This window comes from Salvia hispanica, chromosome 6 (genome assembly GCF_023119035.1).
Source record: "Salvia hispanica cultivar TCC Black 2014 chromosome 6, UniMelb_Shisp_WGS_1.0, whole genome shotgun sequence".
NCBI lineage: Eukaryota > Viridiplantae > Streptophyta > Magnoliopsida > Lamiales > Lamiaceae > Salvia > Salvia hispanica.
Genome location: NC_062970.1, coordinates 31,393,392 through 31,416,325, shown reverse-complemented (window position 1 = coordinate 31,416,325; position 22,934 = coordinate 31,393,392). Strand labels below are relative to the sequence as shown.

General features: G+C 34.8%; 4 protein-coding genes across 6 annotated transcripts; 1 reads left to right on the top strand and 3 right to left on the bottom strand.

The window, feature by feature from the left end:
- Positions 1–6,557: 6,557 nt before the first annotated feature.
- On the top strand, positions 6,558–8,107 carry LOC125194344 (RING-H2 finger protein ATL16-like). 2 transcript variants are annotated; one of them, XM_048092515.1, is made up of 2 exons: positions 6,558–7,660; positions 7,736–8,107. In XM_048092515.1, the coding sequence occupies exons 1-2, from the start codon at positions 6,836–6,838 to the stop codon at positions 7,787–7,789; spliced, it is 879 nt and encodes a 292-aa protein (XP_047948472.1). In that variant the 5' UTR covers positions 6,558–6,835; the 3' UTR covers positions 7,790–8,107. The 2 variants fall into 2 exon arrangements, with proteins under 2 accessions (XP_047948472.1, XP_047948471.1); XM_048092514.1 differs by having other exon boundaries at positions 6,560–8,107.
- Positions 8,108–10,828: 2,721 nt separating this feature from the next.
- LOC125194342 (elongator complex protein 5) lies at positions 10,829–14,750 on the bottom strand. Of its 2 annotated transcripts, XM_048092511.1 has the most exons (10): positions 14,659–14,750; positions 14,137–14,365; positions 13,928–14,017; positions 13,662–13,828; positions 13,515–13,561; positions 12,992–13,061; positions 11,872–12,095; positions 11,670–11,759; positions 11,388–11,463; positions 10,829–11,247 (listed from the first exon to the last, which is right to left on the bottom strand). In XM_048092511.1, the coding sequence occupies exons 2-10, from the start codon at positions 14,301–14,303 to the stop codon at positions 11,066–11,068; spliced, it is 1,113 nt and encodes a 370-aa protein (XP_047948468.1). In that variant the 5' UTR covers positions 14,304–14,365; positions 14,659–14,750; the 3' UTR covers positions 10,829–11,065. The 2 variants fall into 2 exon arrangements, with proteins under 2 accessions (XP_047948468.1, XP_047948469.1); XM_048092512.1 differs by lacking the exon at positions 14,659–14,750 and having other exon boundaries at positions 11,872–12,092; positions 14,137–14,504.
- A 788-nt stretch (positions 14,751–15,538) lies between these two features.
- LOC125194343 (WAT1-related protein At4g08300-like) lies at positions 15,539–17,212 on the bottom strand. The gene is made up of 7 exons (XM_048092513.1): positions 17,021–17,212; positions 16,891–16,953; positions 16,695–16,811; positions 16,382–16,616; positions 16,134–16,292; positions 15,909–16,060; positions 15,539–15,816 (listed from the first exon to the last, which is right to left on the bottom strand). The coding sequence occupies exons 1-7, from the start codon at positions 17,200–17,202 to the stop codon at positions 15,672–15,674; spliced, it is 1,053 nt and encodes a 350-aa protein (XP_047948470.1). The 5' UTR covers positions 17,203–17,212; the 3' UTR covers positions 15,539–15,671.
- Positions 17,213–17,628: 416 nt separating this feature from the next.
- On the bottom strand, positions 17,629–19,490 carry LOC125196891 (1-aminocyclopropane-1-carboxylate oxidase homolog 1-like). The gene is made up of 3 exons (XM_048095550.1): positions 18,967–19,490; positions 18,460–18,784; positions 17,629–18,374 (listed from the first exon to the last, which is right to left on the bottom strand). The coding sequence occupies exons 1-3, from the start codon at positions 19,488–19,490 to the stop codon at positions 18,123–18,125; spliced, it is 1,101 nt and encodes a 366-aa protein (XP_047951507.1). The 3' UTR covers positions 17,629–18,122.
- Between the last annotated feature and the right edge of the window lie 3,444 nt (positions 19,491–22,934).

Genomic DNA, 22,934 nt, shown 5'->3' with positions numbered 1-22,934 from the left:
TAGGAGAAGCAGATGAATCCATTACAATAGCTTCTCCTTGACCTGTATGGAAATGGATCTCCATTTCCACCACCAACTTTAAGCAAACCTAAAAAAAATAACCATAGTTAGTTGTTTAATTTTTTTATAAAAAACGACTTCCTTCTTCTTCCACCTCCTCTTTCTCCGTCAAGGCTGCCGACGAGAAACATATGGAAAAAAAAGATCAACCATGGGAGATACAAGTGCAAGAACTTGGAGTGTTCACTCTACCTCCGATGCCACAGCGCCCGTCCGATAAAAATCCACTGGAAGAAATTTCATGGGGTCATGAGCAACAACGACTCTGACTTTTGCCCGCACTGTGGAAATTACAAGGATTCAGACGATCCTTGCAATTTCCTGAATCCATGTCCACTGCAGAAGAAAGAGACGAAAGATGAAGTTTTAAAAAGATGAATTAATCATTTTCTTCTCCAATTCAAGTTAGAAATAAAAAAATGAAATGTATAGAACATGTTTTATACTACACACAATAGTTATTACCTTACCCAAAATATACATTGCGAATCAAAGAAAATAAAAAGTATGTTTGAAACATATATTCTTTTTTGTTATTTCTTTGATTCGCAATGTATATTAGGGTAAGGTAATAACTATTATGTGTAGTATAAAACGTGTTCTCTGCATTTTATTTTTTATTTCTAACTTGAAATTGAAGAAGAAGATGATCAATTCTCTGAGTAGATGAAGTCTACTTTTAACAAAATTAAACAACTGACTGTGGTTACTTTTTTTTTAGGTTTGCTTAAAGTTGGTGGTGGAAATGGAGCCTTCTCGATTTCCATATAGGGCAAGGAGAAGTCGTTAAAATACTTCTTCTCCCTAGAGCATTCATTTGCTTCTCATATTCTCAAATTCAAATGAAAATGAAATGCAGATTGCAGGGTGAACGTTTCATGTGAATTATACCGAAATGACCTAATGTATGTTTGTGTTTATAATATTGCATGTTACGTGTCACGTGACAGCATGGGGTTGGAAGTACATTTCGGTATAATTCGCTACCTAGGTTATTTTCGCTACCTAGGTTAATCATATAGAAATATAGAATTGTATTTCTTTTTATTTAGTTAGAATTTTCATTGAGTTTTATAAGTCAGGCTATATCATGTCTTAATTAGGTTTTAATTAGGACATCTAATATATTGTTGTCTATATTTATATACATTTTTAAAATTATTCTTTTATTTAAGATAGTACTATAATTTATAAATCTTTTTAAAAAAAAATTATGAATCAATGAATGGAATTTAAAAAAACATAAAGTAAAATACAAGCATGACTTGGGCATTCCCGAAGGAAATATGCCAACTATCATAATATTGTGTTTACATATGTGTTTCTTTTGGTACAGTTTTTGCTTAAGGGGTTTCTCCGCCTTCTTCTTGGCGGAGACTGATAATGGGTGTGGACGGCACATCAAGAATGCATGGGTGTGGCTTGGTGGCATAGTAGGAACGATACTTCCCCTTAACATGTTTCTGATACAAAGCATGTAATGAAATGGTGAGATTTAAAATAAGAAAATGTATTATGATTTAAGATTAGAAAATGTGTTCCATCAAAATTAACTCTCTTATTAGGGGGGCCTCTTCACTTGCATTTAGTAACTCACATCATGTTTGCTTATATTTGTCATATTTCACAAGTAAACAAGTAATTATATAAAATTAATGTCACCTGACATAAATTTATAAATGTTAATTATATACTAGCTATCTGTATTCTTATTAAATCTAATGTCTAATCATGTTATAACATAAATATACAATCATGGCAATTAAAAGCAAAACTAATAGAAAATGGCAATAAGCAGCTAATGTCTAATCATGTTGTATTGCCTAATCATTTTGTATTGCAATAAGCAGCGGCTATACTAGCTATCGAAGCTATTTGTATTCTTATTAAATCCAATTCCTTATCATGTTGTATTGCATTAGGTGATATGCTATTATATTAGTAATATAAATATACAAGCACAATCATATTATAGAATCGAATTAAAAAGCAAAACTATATAGAAAATGACAATAGGGTACCTTGTTCAAGGCGTAAAACTAGAAGGGAGACACACAATAGGGTACCTTGTTCAAGGTGTAAAAGTGGAAGGGACACACAAGCAACCGCCATTTTCTAAGTCAAATTTGTTACTTTCTCTTCTTCAGTGCGCTGGATTATATTTGTGGAAGCGTCACTTTAAGATTTTAGTTTGGGCGTTTATTAAATTTTAGAATTTGGTCTTTTAATCATATAAAAATATAGAATTGTATTTTTTTATTTAGTTAGAATTTTCATTGAGTTCTATATGTCAGGCTATATCATGTCATAATTAGGTTTTAATTAGAACATCTAATATATTGTTGTCTATATTTATACACATTTTAAAAATTATTCTTTTATTTAAGATAGTACTATAAGGTTTGTGTTAAAATGCAATCCCTCTTAAAATGACACCGTGACACCACTTATACATTAATATTATAAACACTACACAGCAATATTAAAAATACTACACAACAATCTGTATAGTGTGTCGGATATTGCTGGACAAGAAAAATTGCTGGATAAAGAACAACGAATTGCTGGCCGTCTTTTTCATATATATTTTTTTTTGCCACATGGCAGCTTATTATTCGTCCACGTGTACAAATGATTGGCTAGGAATGGTGGTATGATGTTATTTTAAGGAGTGGTGGCACCCTAACATGCCCCTATATAATTTATAAATCTTTTTAATTTTTTTTTATGAAGTAAAATACAAGCATGACTTGGGCATTCCCGAGGGAAACATGCCAACTATCATAATATTGTGTTTACATACACCCACCGCCAACCCCCACATTTCATTAGAATCAAAATTTCCAAATTTCAGAATTGAGAGAAATGGATGCTCTAGGTACCTCAGCGGCAAAATTTCCTTCTTCCACCTTCTCTGTGACTGCTGCCAAGGAGATCCATGGAGAAAAAGTTCAAACAAGGGAGATACAAGTGCAAAAAACTGGATTGCCCACTCAAACTCAAATGCAATAGTGCACAGCCGATCAAAACTCACTGGAAGAAGACTCGCGGCGTCGAGAGCAACAGCGACAAGGAGTTTTGCAACTACTGTGGCAACTACAAGCATGGAGATGATCCATGCAACTTCCTCGACCCATGTCCAAAGAAGGAGAAGCAGACGAAAGAGCATGTCTTAGAAAGATTGAAGCAACTATACTACGAAGAAAAGGAAGCCAAAGAGAATGAGATGAAGTAGAAGTACGAGAAGGAGAAGAACGAGAAGAAGAAGAACTGATATGTTTAGGCCAATTTCAATCATGTTTTAGCTTTCTAATTTGTTTTAGTCAGTTTCAAGTTATCTGTAATGCTCTCTATTAATTTCTGCTATTTGGATCCTTTGAATCTGGGCAATTTGGAGGATTTGGTTAATAATTTACTTTCTAAATTTCATCCATAAAATTGGTCGGTCCATCAAATACTCGGGAGCTTTTGTTTGTCGAGGGTGTACTTTCAATCTTGGCGTATCTGAAAGTCGCGAAAGTAGTTTGACTATCTCATCAACGGCCCCCAGTAGATGTCACAACAAGGACGATCAAGGTCCAAAAATGAGCTCCTTCAACGAGGCGAAGGGTGAACTGAGACCATTCCCTTGTGAATCCCTCGAAAACAGCAGCACTGAAGCAACATCACTGTGTCAAATGCAAAATTTACTAAATTGTCATGTGGCAAATGGAGGAATAGGATGAATACGAATTATTTCGTAAATATAGCCTTTAGCAAATTTTAACCTTTCGTACAAGCTGAATCGAGAAATGGATCAAACCCGTTGGCAGAAACTAGTGACAAACCTATCCAGGCGAGGAAGGAGACAGTTGAAGCTATGTAGAATCCCGAGCTGATACATATATAGATACATTTTTCATTTATTTGTTTGCCAAAAAAATCACATATTGTCTTATCATTTAACTTTAGATATATTTGCGAAAATGTTATTATAATAATTCTTTGATACATAAGAAAATAATGTAACGAAATACATTTACAAAATATATTTGGGTGTGACGATGTCCAAGTAGTATTTAGATATTCGATATTGTTATTTGTTAATGTCTTAATTAAAATTTGTATAATATCCTTTCGTAATAACATATAATGTTATTTAGGGTAGCAAATTATACTGAAATATACTTTCAACCTCGTGTTGTCACGTGACACCTAACATTCAATTTTATCTGAATTTGTTGGTGCTATGAGCCTCCTAAACTCATTTTGGCTAAGGAATTCACCTCTGCCAATGGCCTTATATGTTTATGTTCATGTAATGGATGAATAACTTCCTAATCAAAACTTAGGAGGGAACACCTTTTTATATATAAACAGAAGATTAATATTTTTAGTTTGACCATAATGTGAAATTTCAACAAACATAAATCACATTCATCTGTGCCCATATCTGTTGACTTGACATCAACCATATAGTGGGCGGTGGACTTAATTGGCCACTATACACTATGTACATACTTCCATGACAAACTAACCAATAGTGAGATACATCGTCACTCTTAAAATAGCTCAAAACAAAATAAAAGTTGCTCCATATTTATGATTTGAAATTATATCCATTTTAATTCTATAGTTTGTTGAAAAATCGCCCTTTAGTAGACATAAGATTTAGACTTCTATCCTAACTTTTCTAATATCAAAATTCAAATTGATTGAGAACTTTGAAACCTATTACCTAGTTATTGTCGCTTGATGCCAAATTTGTGACCAGATGATCGAAATTTCAAACTGCACAATCAATTAGTCGAATTCCATTTTACCAATTCGTGGCTCGATTACTTAGCAAACATCTGACGAAAACAAGGACGAGCAATTTAAACAATAGGCTTTAACAAGCCCTGTTTAATTTTGAGTTTCCATATTGGACTAATATGTCTAAATCTCAACTCTAAACTCATGTTACTCAAACGAAGTTAAATATTTCAACCAATAGTAAGATTAAGAAATTAGTTAAATGATTTAAAAGTTGTGTCTTTAAGGGATCTGTCTAATCTAGTGATATTAGTTCATATCTAAATTTTTTCTTCATGTTAATTTGTTTTATTTTACTGTCTAGGCTACAATATTTTGTTTTTTACAAATAAAGAAATCACATAAGTAGTTGACTATCTATAATATTTTGAACCTACAGCGTTACACATTCGTCGTCAACTTCGTCGCTTTCATAATTTTCATGCAAGAAAAACACCTAAAGTCAATGAAATGACGATAGGAAGCAAAAAAGACAAAAACCATAAAATATCACATTTGTATTTGTGCATATTCATACAAACATAGATCATCAATTTAGAGATTAAGGAGAAAAATAAGGCAGCGGTAGATGTGGTTTGTGTTTCACTATATCTCTTCTCTATTTTTCATGACTTACTAACTTTTATTTTATTGTTCTAATGTTTATATATGTGTGTTTTTTATTGTTCATTATTTTATTTTTTTATAGCGATATCATTGTCCTAATTATATTTTTTAGTTGTATATTAAATATTTATATCAATTGAATACTGATAGTATTTTAATATTAAAGTGTGTATGTGTTAAGGATGGTAATTTTCTTTATTGTAAAGACCGATATAAGTGTTGTAATTAACAAATATTTTCATGCTGATTTCATTTAAAACTTATTTAATTTTATATTTATACATATTGTGAATATAACATATTACTCCCTCCGTCCCGGATAATTTATTCCGTTTTTCCGTTTCAGTCCGTCCCACATAATTTGTCTCATTTCACTTTTTACCATTTTTAGTAGACCACATATTCCACTAACTCATTATCACTCACATTTAATTATAGAACTAATATATAAAAGTAGGACCCACATTCCACTATCTTTTTCAACTAATTTTTCATTACATTTCTTAAAACATGTGTCCGGTCAAAGTGGGACGAATTATCCAGGACGGAGGAAGTATATTTTATTTTTTAATTTTATGTAATGATGTTAATTTTTTTTATTTGAATTATTCACCATGTCTAATTAATAAACCAAAAATATTTTATATCGCGCATAGCGCGTGGGCTAACACTAATTATTATAAAGTAGTATTTATATTTGTTTCATTTGTAAACACTCTCCCTTAAATCTTTCAATTTTGAATCTCGGAGTAATTGAGCTTTGTTGTACTCCATCAGATTGGATCAATCATTTATCAAACGGCTCTAAGTTTAAAGCTTATTTATACTGTTGAATTTGTTAAATTTAGTCTACGGTCAATGACTCACTCTAATATCATGATAAATAGGTCGATAAAATAATGTTTTATAAAAAGGGAGATCGATATACATGTCATTATAGGGTGGATATATACAAGGCAAACTATGATTAGAAAATTTAAATTCTAATAATATGGTAATTGCTTTTAATAAACACTTAAAATTGAAATAGTATTAATTATCTGTATCTATTTCCTTAAAGAGGGGGAGAGTTAAATAGGCGTATGACATTCACATCCAAAATCTTTCTCCTTTCTTCTCCAATAATACAAGCATTTAATCCAACCTAAATTTTCCGAGTTGGGTCCTACTTCTCCAAACTCTGTCTCTTTCTTTCTCACCGAACCTTCCCTTTCGACCCCCAAATCTTCATAAATTCAAGCGGCGGGGCTGCCTTAATTGCACTTGTATTGTAGTGGAGTAATTATGACCGATTACGATGAACATGTTCAATATTATTTCCGATGAACCAAAACCCATCCCACTTATATAAATATAATAGCAGCTCCTCATCTGAATGGATCTCTCTCCCACCAAGAGCCCACCACCACCTCTCTCTCTCTTCGGCTCCTCCTCCCACTCCCACACCAGCTTCCCCATCATCGCCGTCGCCGTCATTGGAATCCTCGCCACCGCTATCCTCCTCGTCAGCTACTACATATTCGTCATCAAATGCTGCCTCACCTGGCACCGCATCGATCTCCTCCACCGCTTCTCCTTCTCCCGCCGCCGCCCCTCCCAGGACAATCCCCTCCTCGCCCTCTCCTCCCCCGCCGACAACCGCGGCCTCAACGCCGCCGCCATCCGATCAATCCCGATCCTCAATTTCATCCAAAACGACGCCAAATCATACGAGTGCGCCGTTTGTTTGAACGAATTTCAGCAAGGAGAGAAGCTGCGTCAGATTCCCAACTGCTGCCACGTGTTCCACATCGATTGCATCGACATCTGGCTTCAAAACAACGCCAACTGCCCGCTCTGCCGCACTAGCATTTCGGCCCGGCCCGAGATTCTCCTCCCCATGGAAAGACCTCTCGGGCCGGACCAGGATCCTCGCATCAGCGCGGATCCCTTCACCAGCAGAGACGAGGATTACGTGGTTATCGAGATAGGCACATCCTCGTCTCTGCCGGGGACCCACCAGAGGGCAAGCTCGGACGAGCTTGGCCCAAGGAAAAAGGTGAAGAAAATGAGCCATGTATCGAGCATGGGAGATGAGTGTATCGACAGTAGGCGGCGGAGGGAGGTGGTGCAGCCGATGCGGCGGTCTTTCTCAATGGATTCGGCAGCTGACAGCCAGCTTTATTTAGCTGTTCAAGAAATTATTCAACGCCACGGCCACGTTAGTAATGAAATAAATCAACATGAAGGTTGCAGCAACACCAGACTTAAAAAATCATTTTTTTCATTTGGTCAGGGAAGATTCTCCAGAAGTGCAGTTCAGCCAGTTACCTTGGAGCCAAGAGGCTAGTTCTTTTTTTTTTAATTATTTGAGTTTGTGTTTTTTTTTTTTTTGGTTTGATGGTTATTTTAGGCAATAGAAGTGTAGAGATTAATTAGATATTTTAGGGAGGTACAGAATGGTTGTTGTCATATAGCAGTGAAAAAGTATTCAAGATTTGCATAGATAGATGAACGAAAGAGATGGCTTTTGCGATTTTGGATTATTTGGTGGCATTACAAATTGGATGGCTTAATGATGATGGATGGACCACCAATATCTAATTTTGACTTTAAGCCATTATTGTAATAATCATTGCTATATGAAGTTCCCTTTTGCTTTCCCTCACTTTTCTTCCTTTTTAATCTTCAATTATAGAGATGATTCATTACTTAATGATGTCCCTCCTATTTTAATTTCCCACCTTGAAAATCTCCTATTTTAATGTCCCTCCTAATATGAAAATTGTTTTGTGCTTCATCATTGTTAAATCTTAAATCTTCCGGTTTTGAGTTTCCAATGTTTAACAATTATGTCTAATAGTAACAATTTGTGACAAAAATATTGTTAATATGTACCCGTTGTCTCTAATAATTTGTGTTATTTTAAGAAATGTCGTAGAAATTGGATTGAAAAATTAATGGCACGTGTGTCCTAATTTTATAATAAATGTGAGTGAGAATGAGTTAGTGGAATATAAATTCACTATGAAAAATAATAAAAGTGAAAAGTGATAAATTTTTAGGAATGAAAAAAAAGAAATAATTAACAAATTTCCAGACTACTTAAGCTAAACATATTATTAGGGGTATTTGTATATCCATGACAACGGCTGTTTCCACTTATTTTATTTTTATTAATTATCAAATTTATAATAGTAGGAGTATTTTATATTTAGACATTCTTACAAATTACAATCTATCACTATCTATTCAAATTAAATACGGAGTAAGATTTTATTTTTAAATTTAAATACTAGTCAAGTCTAATCTGATGGAGTACTACTATATACATTATTTTTTTGGGTACATAACGGCGGGCAACGGCCGAAAAGAGAAACTAACGAATATAAGAAACACATAATCTATCATGAAGCAACCAACTGCTAATATCCATCGGTGGATTTTCTAAAACATGAACTCCTCTATAGAAGCTATATGCATAATGCGACAAAAAATCAGGTGCAAAATTACCTTCTATGTGCACATAACGGACCATAACAGACTCAAAATTCAGGAGTAGGTCCCGTACCTTGTGTACTATGGAGCGACAATTAATTTCTCTACTGGGATTTCTTATCCTGTTGATTTTATATGATTCATATATATTTGGAATCAGGGGCTCTTGTTCTGCTGTTATTATTTTATTTTGAATATTTAAAATTCTCATATCTGTCTATTTAATTTTTCCTTTCTCGGTATTAGATAAAATATTTTTAGTTAGGAAACTCAGGTGGATATTTTTAGAATGTTTGTGGATCAAACTTATTCTGATACTGTAATTCCAATAAGAAGCAATTCAATGCATTTTGATGATACTTTATTAACTAAAACGTTTTTGTTCGATTGTTCGATAAACTGTTTTATAAAATGTGAAGTATATATTATCTCGGTCACAATAAAAATGTGCATTTTTACCTTTTCAATTTGTTGCAATCAAGATGTTATAGTAGTAGTAGTACTATTAAGTATTCAGAATAAACATTTTCTCTTTTCTCTTCTCATTCATTTCATCTAAAATATTGTACTCCCTCTGTCCCATTAAAAATGCAACGTTTTCCTTTTTTGGTTGTCCCATTAAAAATGAAACGTTTCCTAAAATGGAAACAACTCTATCTCTACTTTTTCATCTCTCTTACTTTACTCTCTCTTCATTTACTCACAAAACAACATTACATAAAATCCCGTGCCGATTTTCAAATGTTGCATTTTAAGTGGGACGGAGGGAGTATTATTGAAGAAAGATATCAAAATGGGATAAAGGGCGTATTTTGTAATGGAAGAAAGGTTATGTTAAAATTTATTGTAAATATAGAGATATGTGAAATTATAATATAAGAAATGAGTGACTTTTTATCAGAAAAATTTGCACAATTTTGAAGCATACTCTTTATAGTGACTGTTGTCCATTCTTAATTAAAGAAAGTGAGTATATTATATTACAAATTTATCATACACTAATGAAATTATTTAGTTTATTTGAGATTGAGTCTGTTTGTAGAGGACCCCTACTTACCCAAAATCGAGTAGAGGAAAAATGACAGATTACCTAACTAGACAAACTAAAGGATGCATTTACTTATTTCAAGGTTTTCCAGCCTGGAGAATAACTACTGGGTGTTGAAAAAAAAACACTCTCTATAAATCAGCTACCAAACTAGATTAGAAAATTTTTTGCAAAAAAGTTTTTTTGCACTTAGCTGTCTAATTGATTTGATAATTGTATCACTCATTTGAACTTATATAAGTTATGATTCCAAATCATGTATATATCTGCACTATACATAATCATTTGGGTGTGACTTCCTTTTTCGTTTTTCATTATTTTTCTTGATTGTGTGTGTGTATATATTCTTTTCTTGTATTGGTTACTATTCGTTCATATCAATATAATTTCCTTCCAATCCTCTACATTCAAATTTGAGTCATATCAACTGGTATCCAGAGCTCGCGATGGTGAGGATGTAAGGAAATGTTCAACAGCTAAATCAACGGCACGACATGAGTAATTTTAAAATGAAATCAGATTGGAAGGAAATTCATCCACACATATCCCCAGTAGTCATAACCCCACCACTCTTTCATTTTCATTCTACACTTCAGCAAAATCATCAAAGGCAAGATTGGAGTAACACTGATTCAGTTTCAACAGTCAATGGCAATTTATACCGACTTTAGTGAGAGACAGATCCTTCATGGCAAAAGTGTCAGAATCTTGTATCCCCAAAGAAAGTCTTCAACTTTGCCCTGTCGTATGGGAAGGATTGACTTTAAGTTCACATAGGGATAGTACCTACTCACAAACCAAAAAAATGCATAAAACAAATAGGAATTCCAACTCACAAAAAGATGGAACAAACATAATATTATTTCCAGATTGGATTTTTCGAAACAGAGAAGCATTCGAATCTTAAATATAGGAGTATTATTCAATGTCAAGAGTGGATAGACTAATACAGCATCTGCAACCAGTACGATTTCAAATATCACCATAAGAAGAAAACACACAATTTAAGGCTCTAGTTTATCCTAATCTGAATTATATATCCAAATCATGAATTTAAGGCTCTAGTTATCCTAGTCTGAATTATATATCCAAATCATCATCAGGGTCCTCATCTGAATCAGGCATCTCGTCGTCTGAATCACGAAAATAGATTATCTCCCCCCTGCCAGAATCTTCCTTCTCAAAACAAGTTTGTTCACTGTCACCTTTGCTCTCATTGAGAGATTTCCTACCATCATATATTTGAATGTTTTTGCCATCGCCTGTGAAGCAAAACATTATGGTGACTGTAAAAATAAATATAAATTGAAGGCTTAACAGATTCACCTTCCCCTAGTTTTATGAAGCTAAGTCTATAGGAATGACATTACGAATCATTTACAAATTCAAGATTAATCAGTACCTTGGTGCTCAAATGGAAGGACCACTTTTGCTCGGTCATTTCGCTCCTTTTCAGACAACTGTAAATTGAACTGGACCTGAAAAGAGAAACCCTTTATTTTTCATATGAACATCTACAAATCACTTGTATTATTCCTTAGTTATATGCTGGCCTGCATTTGTCATCTCAATCTGTATGAGTACTTTATTAAGTACTCCTACTAGCTAATTAGTAAAGGCAACTTCATGAACATTGTGCCTAGGGAACTGTATAATAATTTCTAAGCGAAAAAAATCGACTTACCTTAGGCACAAGGCTTTGAGAAATTACTTCGCCTTCTGTAGAAAAGGGTGTAAAATTGACAGTTGAATTCTCAACATAGAGCTCTTCAACCTAACAGAAAATAGTTCTTTGTAGTTTAAGTACCATAGATATTGGAGATTGGAAGTGCTCAAATATCTAAAACAAAACACATGCTGATACATGATGGGGGGGGGAGAGGTACCATAGTTTTAACACGCCCATTTCGACGTTTAACGTGCACACTGAATTTTCCTCTTTTCAAGTTATTTTCCATCAAGGAGAGGCTCGCAGAATTTCCCCTCAGTCCATCCATTGGTTGAACCGCTACAGTAGCCTTCATAGACGATATATACTCAAGAGCAGCAGTAGCCCGGGTCTCATGAAGATCCGAATGTATTAACCAGAATAAGCTAGAAACTTGGCCTTCTAATAAAAAATAAAAAATTTAGAAGGTATTTTTGTTGGATTTATGATCAAGCAACAAAGAATGAAAATAAGGCCATGCAACACAGGAGTCAATTTATCCAAGTGCCAATAGCTTGTCTCAAAAAAAAAAACCCCAACACATTTCTCCCTTGTTAGCTGTCACACTGAATCTGTTAGTGAAAACAAAACTACAACATACCATCATTCTATCATGAATAACACAAAGGATCACCTTTGCATTTATGAGCCAATGCAACCAAATGATGATGTTACAACTCATGTAGGGTGAGTACTTGCACTCCAAAATAGAGGTAAGACCACCTTTCACTTGCATCACACCACCAACTGCCTTACACACTCACCTAACCCCCACCTGACAAATTAAGCCTTCTAATTCTAGTGAATTTTGGTTTTCCTGGAGTTACAGGGTTACATTTAATAGTTCAAATATGCTGTTATAGTGTAGAAGTTTAAAGTATAAATAAGTTAGCATGGAATTAGTACTGATAGTATTTTAGGTTTGTTTGATCACCACATTTGCAACCTGCTGTCTTAGTTGCCATTGCATCATAGAATAGAGACAATAATGCGGCTCAGCATATTTCACAGAGACAAATTCTGAAATTTGTGAAACAAAATAACAAATAAAGAAGATCTTGAGATGAAGTTTACTAATCACAAGCAAAGGTTATTATAGAGATTTTATGGATATGTGATTAAACTCATATACAAAAGTAAGTTTTTTTCGAACCTATGCTTTATGACTGTAAATTTGCTCCAACATGAAAACTAAATTAACGTGTGCTATAAATACAAATGATTCAGGTAGGACACAGAAACATCAGTGTAGATCAAATTGATTGTTCTAGCTGGTTACAAGGGAGAAAATTACATACCATGACTCCTAAGTTCGCTTAAGAGTGACGCAACTGACGAAACTGATGCATGTCTTAGCATCTCACTAACCTGATAACAAAATCACAAGCAAGTCCAAAATTCAAGCATAAGTTTAGCGGGCAATATCATGTTGATTAACTGATATTCTTAAATTTACATGAGAGGAAACCCTCCTGGGCTCCCACCCAACTTGTTTCTGCACCTCATCTTAAGGCAAACAATTCCAAATGAATGAAATCAAGAAAATGCTCCACTATATATGTGAAACTCTTTTACAGTTGGTTGAGTAAGAGATCTCAATGTTGAAAAGGAATTTGATTTCAAAATGTTACTCTGACATAATGGCTGCAATACATTAAAGAACCAAAATATTGCATTTTTCTGTCCACTGATACATGTCAAAAAGTTGTGGTATATGCATGCAATTTCAGCATTACAAAGCTATTCAATTCCATTATCCATATTTACAAATTGTTTCCCAAATTTTGAACAATAACAATATTGAACAAAGAACCATATTACCGAATCTATGGCAACCATGAACCTTCCTTTCCCATCTAACGACAATTCTGCCACACCAAATCCAACAACATTGTGTTATAGCATGAACCAACTACTTATATTACACCTTACAGAAACAGCAAAAAAATCGTCGAGCAGTATGATTACCTTTTCCTCGATTTAGAACCAATGACAATAACTCATCCAAGTCCTTAACATTTTTACACAATTTAACTGTCACGGAAGATCCAAGAGAGTCGTTGGCAATTCTCCCACTATTCGCGAGCTTACTCTTCCAACCCAAAGGATCCGTATAACAGTCCAAAATCATAAACCTATTACAGTTCCAAACAAGGACAGCAAAACCTTATCAATAATTCATCTAATTACCAAATTATAGATAAATACATTGAAAAATGTATCCAATTTCAAACCATGTACTTGCAGAGACATTGTATCCTTTGCTCTTCAGCAATTGTTCATAGTACAAAGGACTCCGCGAAAATGCAACCAACACAATGCCACTGCCGAAACAGGAAATCAAGCAATTGCACAATCTCAGGACGAGGAAAAATTGCAAATGACACGCATATACATAGGATTAACAATGAATCAAAGAGATCATTTTTAGGTTTGGAGTTACCTTGATTGAGATTTTTGGGAGTGAATGAAGGAGGAAAGCTGAGAGAGGATGTGATCGAAGACAAAGGAACCTAAGGAGCAGGTGATTGAGTCGTTGATGGTGAGAGCGGGGGCATGCTCCCCTTCTAAGCCGCCGTCTCGCAGCGTCCTGCAAATCCATTCGGCCATGTGCTGGAGAGATAGTGTGCTAAAATGGAAAGTTTAAACCCTGGTTTGAGGGTTTAAAGCGTCTACAGCGAAATCGAGGAAAGGGAATTTAACACACAGACAATGGAAACGAGGTATATAGGTTGGAATCATCAAAGAATGAGAGTGGGGTATGAGATTCATGATATTTCATAGAAGCTTCAAATGACGCAAAACGCATTTTGCATTTTTTCAATAATACAAACCAAACGCACCTTTGGGTATGTGCACTCTTCACAAACCCAAAAACTTTTCAAAATTGCACAGAAGGCCATAATTGTTTTGTATTTCGAAATTGAGAAAGTGAAACAAGAAGAATTGAAAAAGAAAAACTTACCACGAAGAAAACAACTTGCTGCAAGGAGGAAGATGAAGACGAAGCGGCTTAAGAAGAAGTACTTTGGAAAGAGGGTGGGCTAAAGGTTTATATTTTTTATTTTTACGACTTCGTGGAGTTTCCAAAAGTAGTCTTAGAGCATCCGCAATGGTGGCTCGCTCGTAGATCTGCTAGCCGGCCGGCTAGCCGCCGTTGCAGGCTCGAAATCGGCAAGCCACCGGCCAGCGGAATTTTATTTAATTAAATAAAATGATTGCATTTTTTCGTATTTGTGTCGTAAATTTAATTCCGTATTTGCTTGAATGTATTTTATAATATGAGTTTGTTTTAATTTTATTTATTGTGGCTAGTTCCAGTGCTAGTCCAGTTCCTAGTCCGCTGTTGTGTAGTTGGGTGTCCTAGTAATATGGTAGGCAATTTCTAGTCAAGATAATGTGGCAAGAGGTGTCCCGTTCTAGTCCAGGAGCCATTGTGGATGCTCTTATAAATTTGTCTCAAAAAATATTTTGGTCCTACAAAACATATATGCATTTTTGATGATTTTTGGTTATGGAGGAATTCGATCAAAAAAATCAATACTAATTCTAAGGCATAAGGATATAAAAAAACTCAAGAGAGATATTGATAAAGGTGTAGATTTCATACATAGCTCGTTCACGATTTAAAATCAGCCGTTCACGATCCTGCCGAACCGAAACCTACGATGTGGTTGTGATACCGGTTGTTAAAAAAGTAATTTGTTTAATCTTGACAAAATCAAAAGAACAAGAAAAAAGATATTTTATATTTCCGCTATTAGGAGTCCCAATTTACCGTATTAATTAGTATGTCTGTGACTAATAATTCCGGTTCATTTTACAAATTATGTACACTATTCGAAGTTCATTCTTAAGACACTTCCTTGAATTAAACAAGCGTAACATGCCTAGCAAAACATCTATGCTACTTTTCAATATGATATTAGAATTTGTGTCAATCTTGATGCTGAAGTATTCTTTGGATCCACCTCACATCTATGCTTCTCCTTTGAAATTATTTTCCTCTTGGGAGAAGATTGGTGCCTTGGAATCTTCAGTCTCTTTCCTTTGTGATTCATCATGTTGTTTACCCCATAAAAGCAAATATAGTCCAATTACTACAACACCACCACCGATTATGCTGCAAAAACAGAGCTAATCACTTAGTACTACTATAACTTTTTCCCTTGTTTTAAACCTAGACAAGATTAGATTAAAATTTTGAGATCTGACCTTCCAATATATAGGTTTTCACCAAGAACAAAATAGGAGAGAAGCGCAACTAGCAGTGTGGAAAGGGGATTAAAGAGAGTGACGAAGACCGGTCCCTTAGCTTCCATGCACCACAGCTGCACATAGGTCACCACACCCGAAATGACTACTCCCTGCTCCATTACACTAGAAACTGTTACTTACTATAATCGTCGGAGAATAACTGGCAAAATAATAGAGCCTTACACCATATAAGGTAGACCAGATATCAATATTGAAGCCAATAGTCCATGCAGATCGTTCATGTTGTACGACCGCCGTGTATACAGCAGACTGTGCTGCTCCAACAGCATTCATCCATGTTGTTAGAGACAACTGCGCTGGATACCGTTTCAAAGTATATGCCTACAGCACAATCATAATTCATAACCAACTTACACAGAATAAGAATATTCATTCTAGCTTATGAATTGTCAAAATATTTAGATAGTAACCTGCATGATGTACCAAATGGACCATGTTATGCAGCTTGCAACTACAAGAAGTGATCCTTTCAACCAATTCTCGTGAACGACTGATGTGCTTCCATTTATATGAATGAGTGCATCTCCTATTTTTCTGAGTGAACCTCCTTTATACAATGTCATCGTCATCACACCTGCCAACGACACCCCTGTACCTAGGATTTTTGCAATCCCACGGGGGCTACGGATATTTACAACCTCCAATCTGCCCATAAATCAATCCGCGTTAGGCCATATTAATTTCTAAATTACACATGTATATAAGTATGTTAAAAGTATTTACCTGAGTATAATTGCTAGTACGAATGTCAAGGAAGCTATGGTATTAACCATACATGCCAGCAGTGTTGGAGATGTGTACTTCAAACTTGTGAAATACATGTTTAGAGTTAAACTCACCCTGCAGCAACCACGGCGAACAACTTAGTTATGGTTATTATATGTTCTTGAATGGATTAATCAGACATTTTGATCCTCACCCGAGTAGAGAAAGGACGAAAATCTCAACGAATATAGCCTTTGTCAGCTTTGGCCTAGTTTTTCTGCACAACAAAACCAAAAAAATATCATCCATCTGAGAATTGCGAATGCATGAATAGAGTTCCGTACCTCTCCATAAAATAGGCGAAAGGCAGCATAACAAGAGTGGCTACGATGTGCCTGTAAGTGACATAGACGGAGGGATCCATCCCATGGTTGAAGGAAGCTTCAGTGATGATATACATCACAGTATAGCCTATCTGAGATAGAACCATGAGCATGTGAGGCTTGAAAGAGACCAAGGTGGCCATGGCTCGTCTTGTGTTTTACTTGCCTCATATCGTATCATACGCAGCATACATATAACAAGAGCCAAGAGGGGGAAAGAATAAAAGGGTCTCGATTCTTGTTGCATATTGCAGTTGGCATCCTGTTCCGTGTGATGTAAGAATATTATGGTGAAATGAGATATGCTTTTTTTTCAGATTTTTGCTAGGGAACAATATGTGCGTGACTATTTAACAAATTTTCTGTTGGGTATATAAAGTTTATTCAATTGAGTGTGGGATTCTTCTATGTAATTATAGTTTTTATCATATTTCGTTTTCTCTGTTTATTATATTTCCAATATAATATCTATTCATCAAATAAAATTACAACATATTTATGGCTCAAAATCTGAAATTGAGCGAATTAATACAGTACTAAACAAAATTACAACATATAATATTCATTCATCAAACAAAATTACAACATATTTATGGCTCAAAATCTGAAATTGAGCGAATTAATACAGTACTAAACAAAATTACAACATATAATATCCATTCATCAAACAAAATTACAACATATTTATGGCTCAAAATCTGAAATTGAGCGAATTAATACAGTACTAAACAAAATTACAACATATAATATCCATTCATCAAACAAAATTACAACATATTTATGGCTCAAAATCTGAAATTGAGCGAATTAATACAGTACTAAACAAAATTACAACATATAATATCTATTCATCAAACAAAATTACAACATATTTATGGCTCAAAATCTGAAATTGAGCGAATTAATACAGTATTAAACGTCTTTTTTACACTATTGCACCCTCATTTCTTATTGACAACATTATTGAAATATTGAAAAGATCAGAGTACTATATTACAGGTACTCCATATATACATATATAAGTTGAGGGGTTGATGCTTTCTTTATCCATTAGCAAGCATGTTCAGAGCTTGTAATAATCAAGAGCACGATAGTTGTCGAGTCCAGTAGAGAGGAACTTCATTAGGTATTCAGAAAGCACAATCTCTTTGTAAAGTGCAGGATTTTCTTGTGTAATGAGTTGGTCGATAGGGCCATAGATCTTGTTCGAGTTAGTTATAGGTCCAGAGAAAAAACACCCCACAGAAATTCTTGGACCGGTGCGATTTGCTATCGCTCTATGCTCATTGCTTCTGAATTTCCCATTCGACACCAACTAATTCAAACATAATTTAGTAGTAGTAAATAAATGGGTGAAAATTGCAATGTAAAAGTTATTACTACTCCACTAATATAAATACCTGAAGAAGATCACCAATGTTTATGACTAAAGCTCCTTGAACCGGTTGTATATCAATCCACCGACCTTCATACAGAACCTGGAGTCCGCTAACCAGTTGATTTTGTAGAAGAATTGTGAGGAATCCACTATCCGAATGTTTCATCAATCCGATCGCAAGCTCAGGCTCAGGGCATGCTGGATAGTAGTGGCAATGGAGACGATGCCCTTTTAAACATTCCATGTCTCCTAAGAATTCAGTTTTTAGTCCAAGTGCCTCAGATAATAGCCCCAGCACAATATTTCCCAACTTTTCCACATGTTTTGAGTATTCAACTGTTGAATATCTACAAAATCATAAAACATATCACAGTTTTAATATGTTTAAACATATTGTTGGGCTAGTGGAAAGCTGGAAGCAATATACAATACTAGGAGTATAAAAGTGGTGTTGTGGCTCGAAAATAAATTCATGTGGTTTTGGCCCAAAGCAAACAATATCAAACTAATATCCGATCGACAATGATACCTACAAACAGGGGGCAAGTCCATAGGATTGAGGAGATGAGAGGCAGAGTTAACCGAAATGCTCAACGTATCTCTCCAGCTTGCAGTTTTGGACTGAAACAGATCATAGTTGCTGTTATATCGGACGCTTCTGGTTATATCCCGCGAATAGTACTTCTTCTTCTCGTCGACATCCTGATCGATGAAAGCGCGGACGCCATCGATCATTCCATCAAGAACAGGGAGAGGGATCCCGTGATTCACCACTTGGAAAAATCCCCATGTCTCAGCAGAACTTCTTACTTGTTCAACGATCTGCTTACGCCTTCCGGCATCGTCCACGCTGCTCAGATCGATCACGGGAACTTCAACTTGAACTTGAGCCTTTTCGTGTTTCAGCTCCGCAGCCACCTCCTCCGGTGGCCTCACAAAGATTTCTGGAAGTTTGAAGAGGCCTGCATTGTTGAGGCCTTTCACGCCGGCTTTTGTGTCGTCGAAAGCTTTCAGCATTTCAATTCGCTCATCTATAGCTGATGAATCTGCCATTTTTTTCTTGCTTTTTGCTATTTAGTTTTAAGTACTAGTAGTAATATAGAAGAATAGAAGATGGCCTGAGGTGTGGGGACAGCCAGGGATTATATTTAATTAATTACATGGTTTACTTTTTCATAAATCTTATATGATACATCACACTTGGTTGAAGATTCAGGGAAATATGGACTTAATTGATGCAACAACTAACTTGGCATATATATTTTTATTTTGGCTAGTACGAGTTTATCACATGTCTAAATTGTATTTAATAATACATCTCGATTTATTTAAGCTGAATATAAGTTGTTGACCGGCGATTATGGGAGGCATATCGGATCAGATCAGTTGAAATATTATCCTTTTAATTTTATATGAAAGTGATGCATGAGTTTCTTATGATCCATATATATATATATATATATATATATAGGGGTGTGTTAGGGTCCTTACAGCATCTTAGCGTAAAACACAGCACAAATCACAGCCCTTGGATCATTAGATTGGATGGCTGTGATTTGTTACATTATGATACTAAAAATCTACATTATTAGGCGAGGTACATTATTAGACTAGAAATGTACATTGTAAGACTAAAACTGTACATTTCTAAACTAAAATGCTACATTATTAAACTAAAATGCTACATTATTATCCGAGCTACATTATTAGTCTAAAATTCTACATTATTAGATGACACGTGGCATTAATCTAACCATTAGATCATATGATCCAATGGACTGCAAGTGTTTTGAGTTTTACTTATACTTAGCGTTCTGACCTGAATACATCCCTATATATATATATATATATATATATATATATATATATTTATAGAGTCCCATTATCCACAAATCCACTCTTAAAGACCGAACCACCGAACCATACCAAATTAGGGTTTTTAGATCTAGTTTTTTATGGATGAGATTCAAAAATTTATAAATTATTTTCTCCTTCATCACCAGTCTTTTATTATTCATCCGAAGGTAAATAAGTCATACTAACACGTTACGAATATTTAACTTCATTCCAGAATATATTACTTCATTCCGGTAGGTTTTTACTTCATTCTAATAGGATTATTACTTCATTCTAGTACGTAAATGCAGTTTCGCCGTCGCGTGCCGTTCTTTCTCTCTACAATATCTATCACCACCGCTACGACGCTGATATGGTGTAATAAACACATGGAATAATATAATAAATTATATGAATGAAGTATGTGTAGAAGCATTTGAAGTCCTACTGGAATGAAGTAAAAACCTTATCTAATGAAGTAATAACGTTTCTGAATGAAGTAATAAATTCACTTGAATAAATTGCATTTTTTAATGTGAATAAAGTAAAAACTCATGTCAATGAATTCGAACGAAACATATGATGAATCATTTTAAAACCTACTTGAAGCAAGTAAAAACATGTTTTTCAATGTATTACGTACAGAATGAAGTAATAAACCTATACAATGAAGTAAAATTGGCTTGTAATGAAGAGCGAAAAAAATTTACACAACAACATATCTCATCAAAAAACTAGATCTTATGGCCCAGATTTGTTCTCTAGTTCGGTCTTTAAGAAGGGTTCGACATTGATTACAACTCTATATATATATAGAGAGAGAGAGTCCCATTATCCACAAACCCACTCTTAAAGACCGAACCACCGAACCATACCAAATTAGGGTTTTTAGATCTAGTTTTTTATGGATGAGATTCACAAATTTATAAATTATTTTCTCCTTCATCACCAGTCTATTTTTATTCATCCGAAGGTAAATAAGTCATACTAACACGTTACGAATATTTAACTTCATTCCAGAATATATTACTTCATTCCGGTAGGTTTTTACTTCATTCTAATAGGATTATTACTTCATTCTAGTACGTAAATGAAGTTTCACCGTCGCGTGCCGTTCTTTCTCTCTACAATATCTATCACCACCGCTACGACGCTGATATGGTGTAATAAACACATGGAATATTATATTATACATTATATGAATGAAGTATGTGTAGAAGCATTTGAAGTCCTATGGAATGAAGTAAAAACCTTATACAATGAAGTAATAACGTTTCTGAATGAAGTAATAAATTCACTTGAATAAATTGCATTTTTTTAATGTGAATAAAGTAAAAACTCATGTCAATGAATTCGAACGAAACATATGTTGAATCATTTCAAATCCTACTTGAAGCAAGTAAAAACATATTGTAGTTTCAATGTATTACGTACAGAATGAAGTAATAAACCTATATAATGAGGTAAAATTGGCTTGTAATGAAGAGCGAAAAAAATTTACACAGCAACATATCTCATCAAAAAACTAGATCTTATGGCCCAGATTTGTTCTCTAGTTCGGTCTTTAAGAAGGGTTCGACATTGATTACAACTCTATATATATATATATATATATATATATAGAGAGAGAGTAGTGATATAGGACAAGTACCTCTTAAGTATATAACCAGAGAACATATCTCAGCCACAAGATCAAGACATTAAGGGCCAAGATTCCTTTTAGAATTCTAGCATTATATTTAGGTTTTGATTCACTATATGAATAATTTAGTTCACTCGGGGGTATAGTGGTCATTTTGCTAAATTTAAATGAGGTGGGTCTTCTATTTCCCTCATTTGAACATTTCCGTCTATTTCTTCTCTAAATCTCCTTCTCTCTCCGTCGAATACATAGGGTCCCGCCACCGTGACCTCCATTCTTCGTCATATTTCCTCCATTCCAGCTGCCATTTCCTCCATTCCTCGTCGTCGCATAGTTAGGGCTCATCACTGTGCTTTCCTCCATCAATTTCTGGCGCTACGTCCTCCATTTCTCGCCGTGTTTTCTTCATTCGTTTCCTCCGACAATGGCTTCAAACTAGGAAAGCGGAGAGCGACAGAGGAGAAAAGGCGATGATCGCGTCGCTCAGCTGCTCCATCCGACGGCTGAGGGAAAATGAAGTTGGAGATGCGGAATTTTGTTGTCGGAACTGTTGGGGTTTGTATACTATAAGATGCTTCGAGCGTACATGCCTTTGTACAGTCAGCTTGTGCATGTATACGAGAAACTCCACATCCACTTGTTTACCTATTTATGAGAATAAATAATATAATATAAATGGTTTATTATTGAAATATAATAAACAAGTCTAAGGCTTCTTACTAAGAAGGTCAAGTAGGGAAATTCGATGAATCTCCTCATGAGTTTTCCAGTAGGGGACTTGGCCAGATCTAGTAAGAAGAAAAACGTATTCACAACCTAGATAGGCTTTGGCTACCTATTGGAACGGTTGCGGTGTTTGTGATAATTCTCTCTTACCTAAGATGAGATTAGTAACACCGGTGTGGTAAAGCACTGAAAGGATCTAATCCGAAATGTATTCTTTATTGCTATCTACTGAAAGAATATATTTCAAGAAAGTTTAGTATTTTCTAGTCTATGATATTAATATCAATATTGTT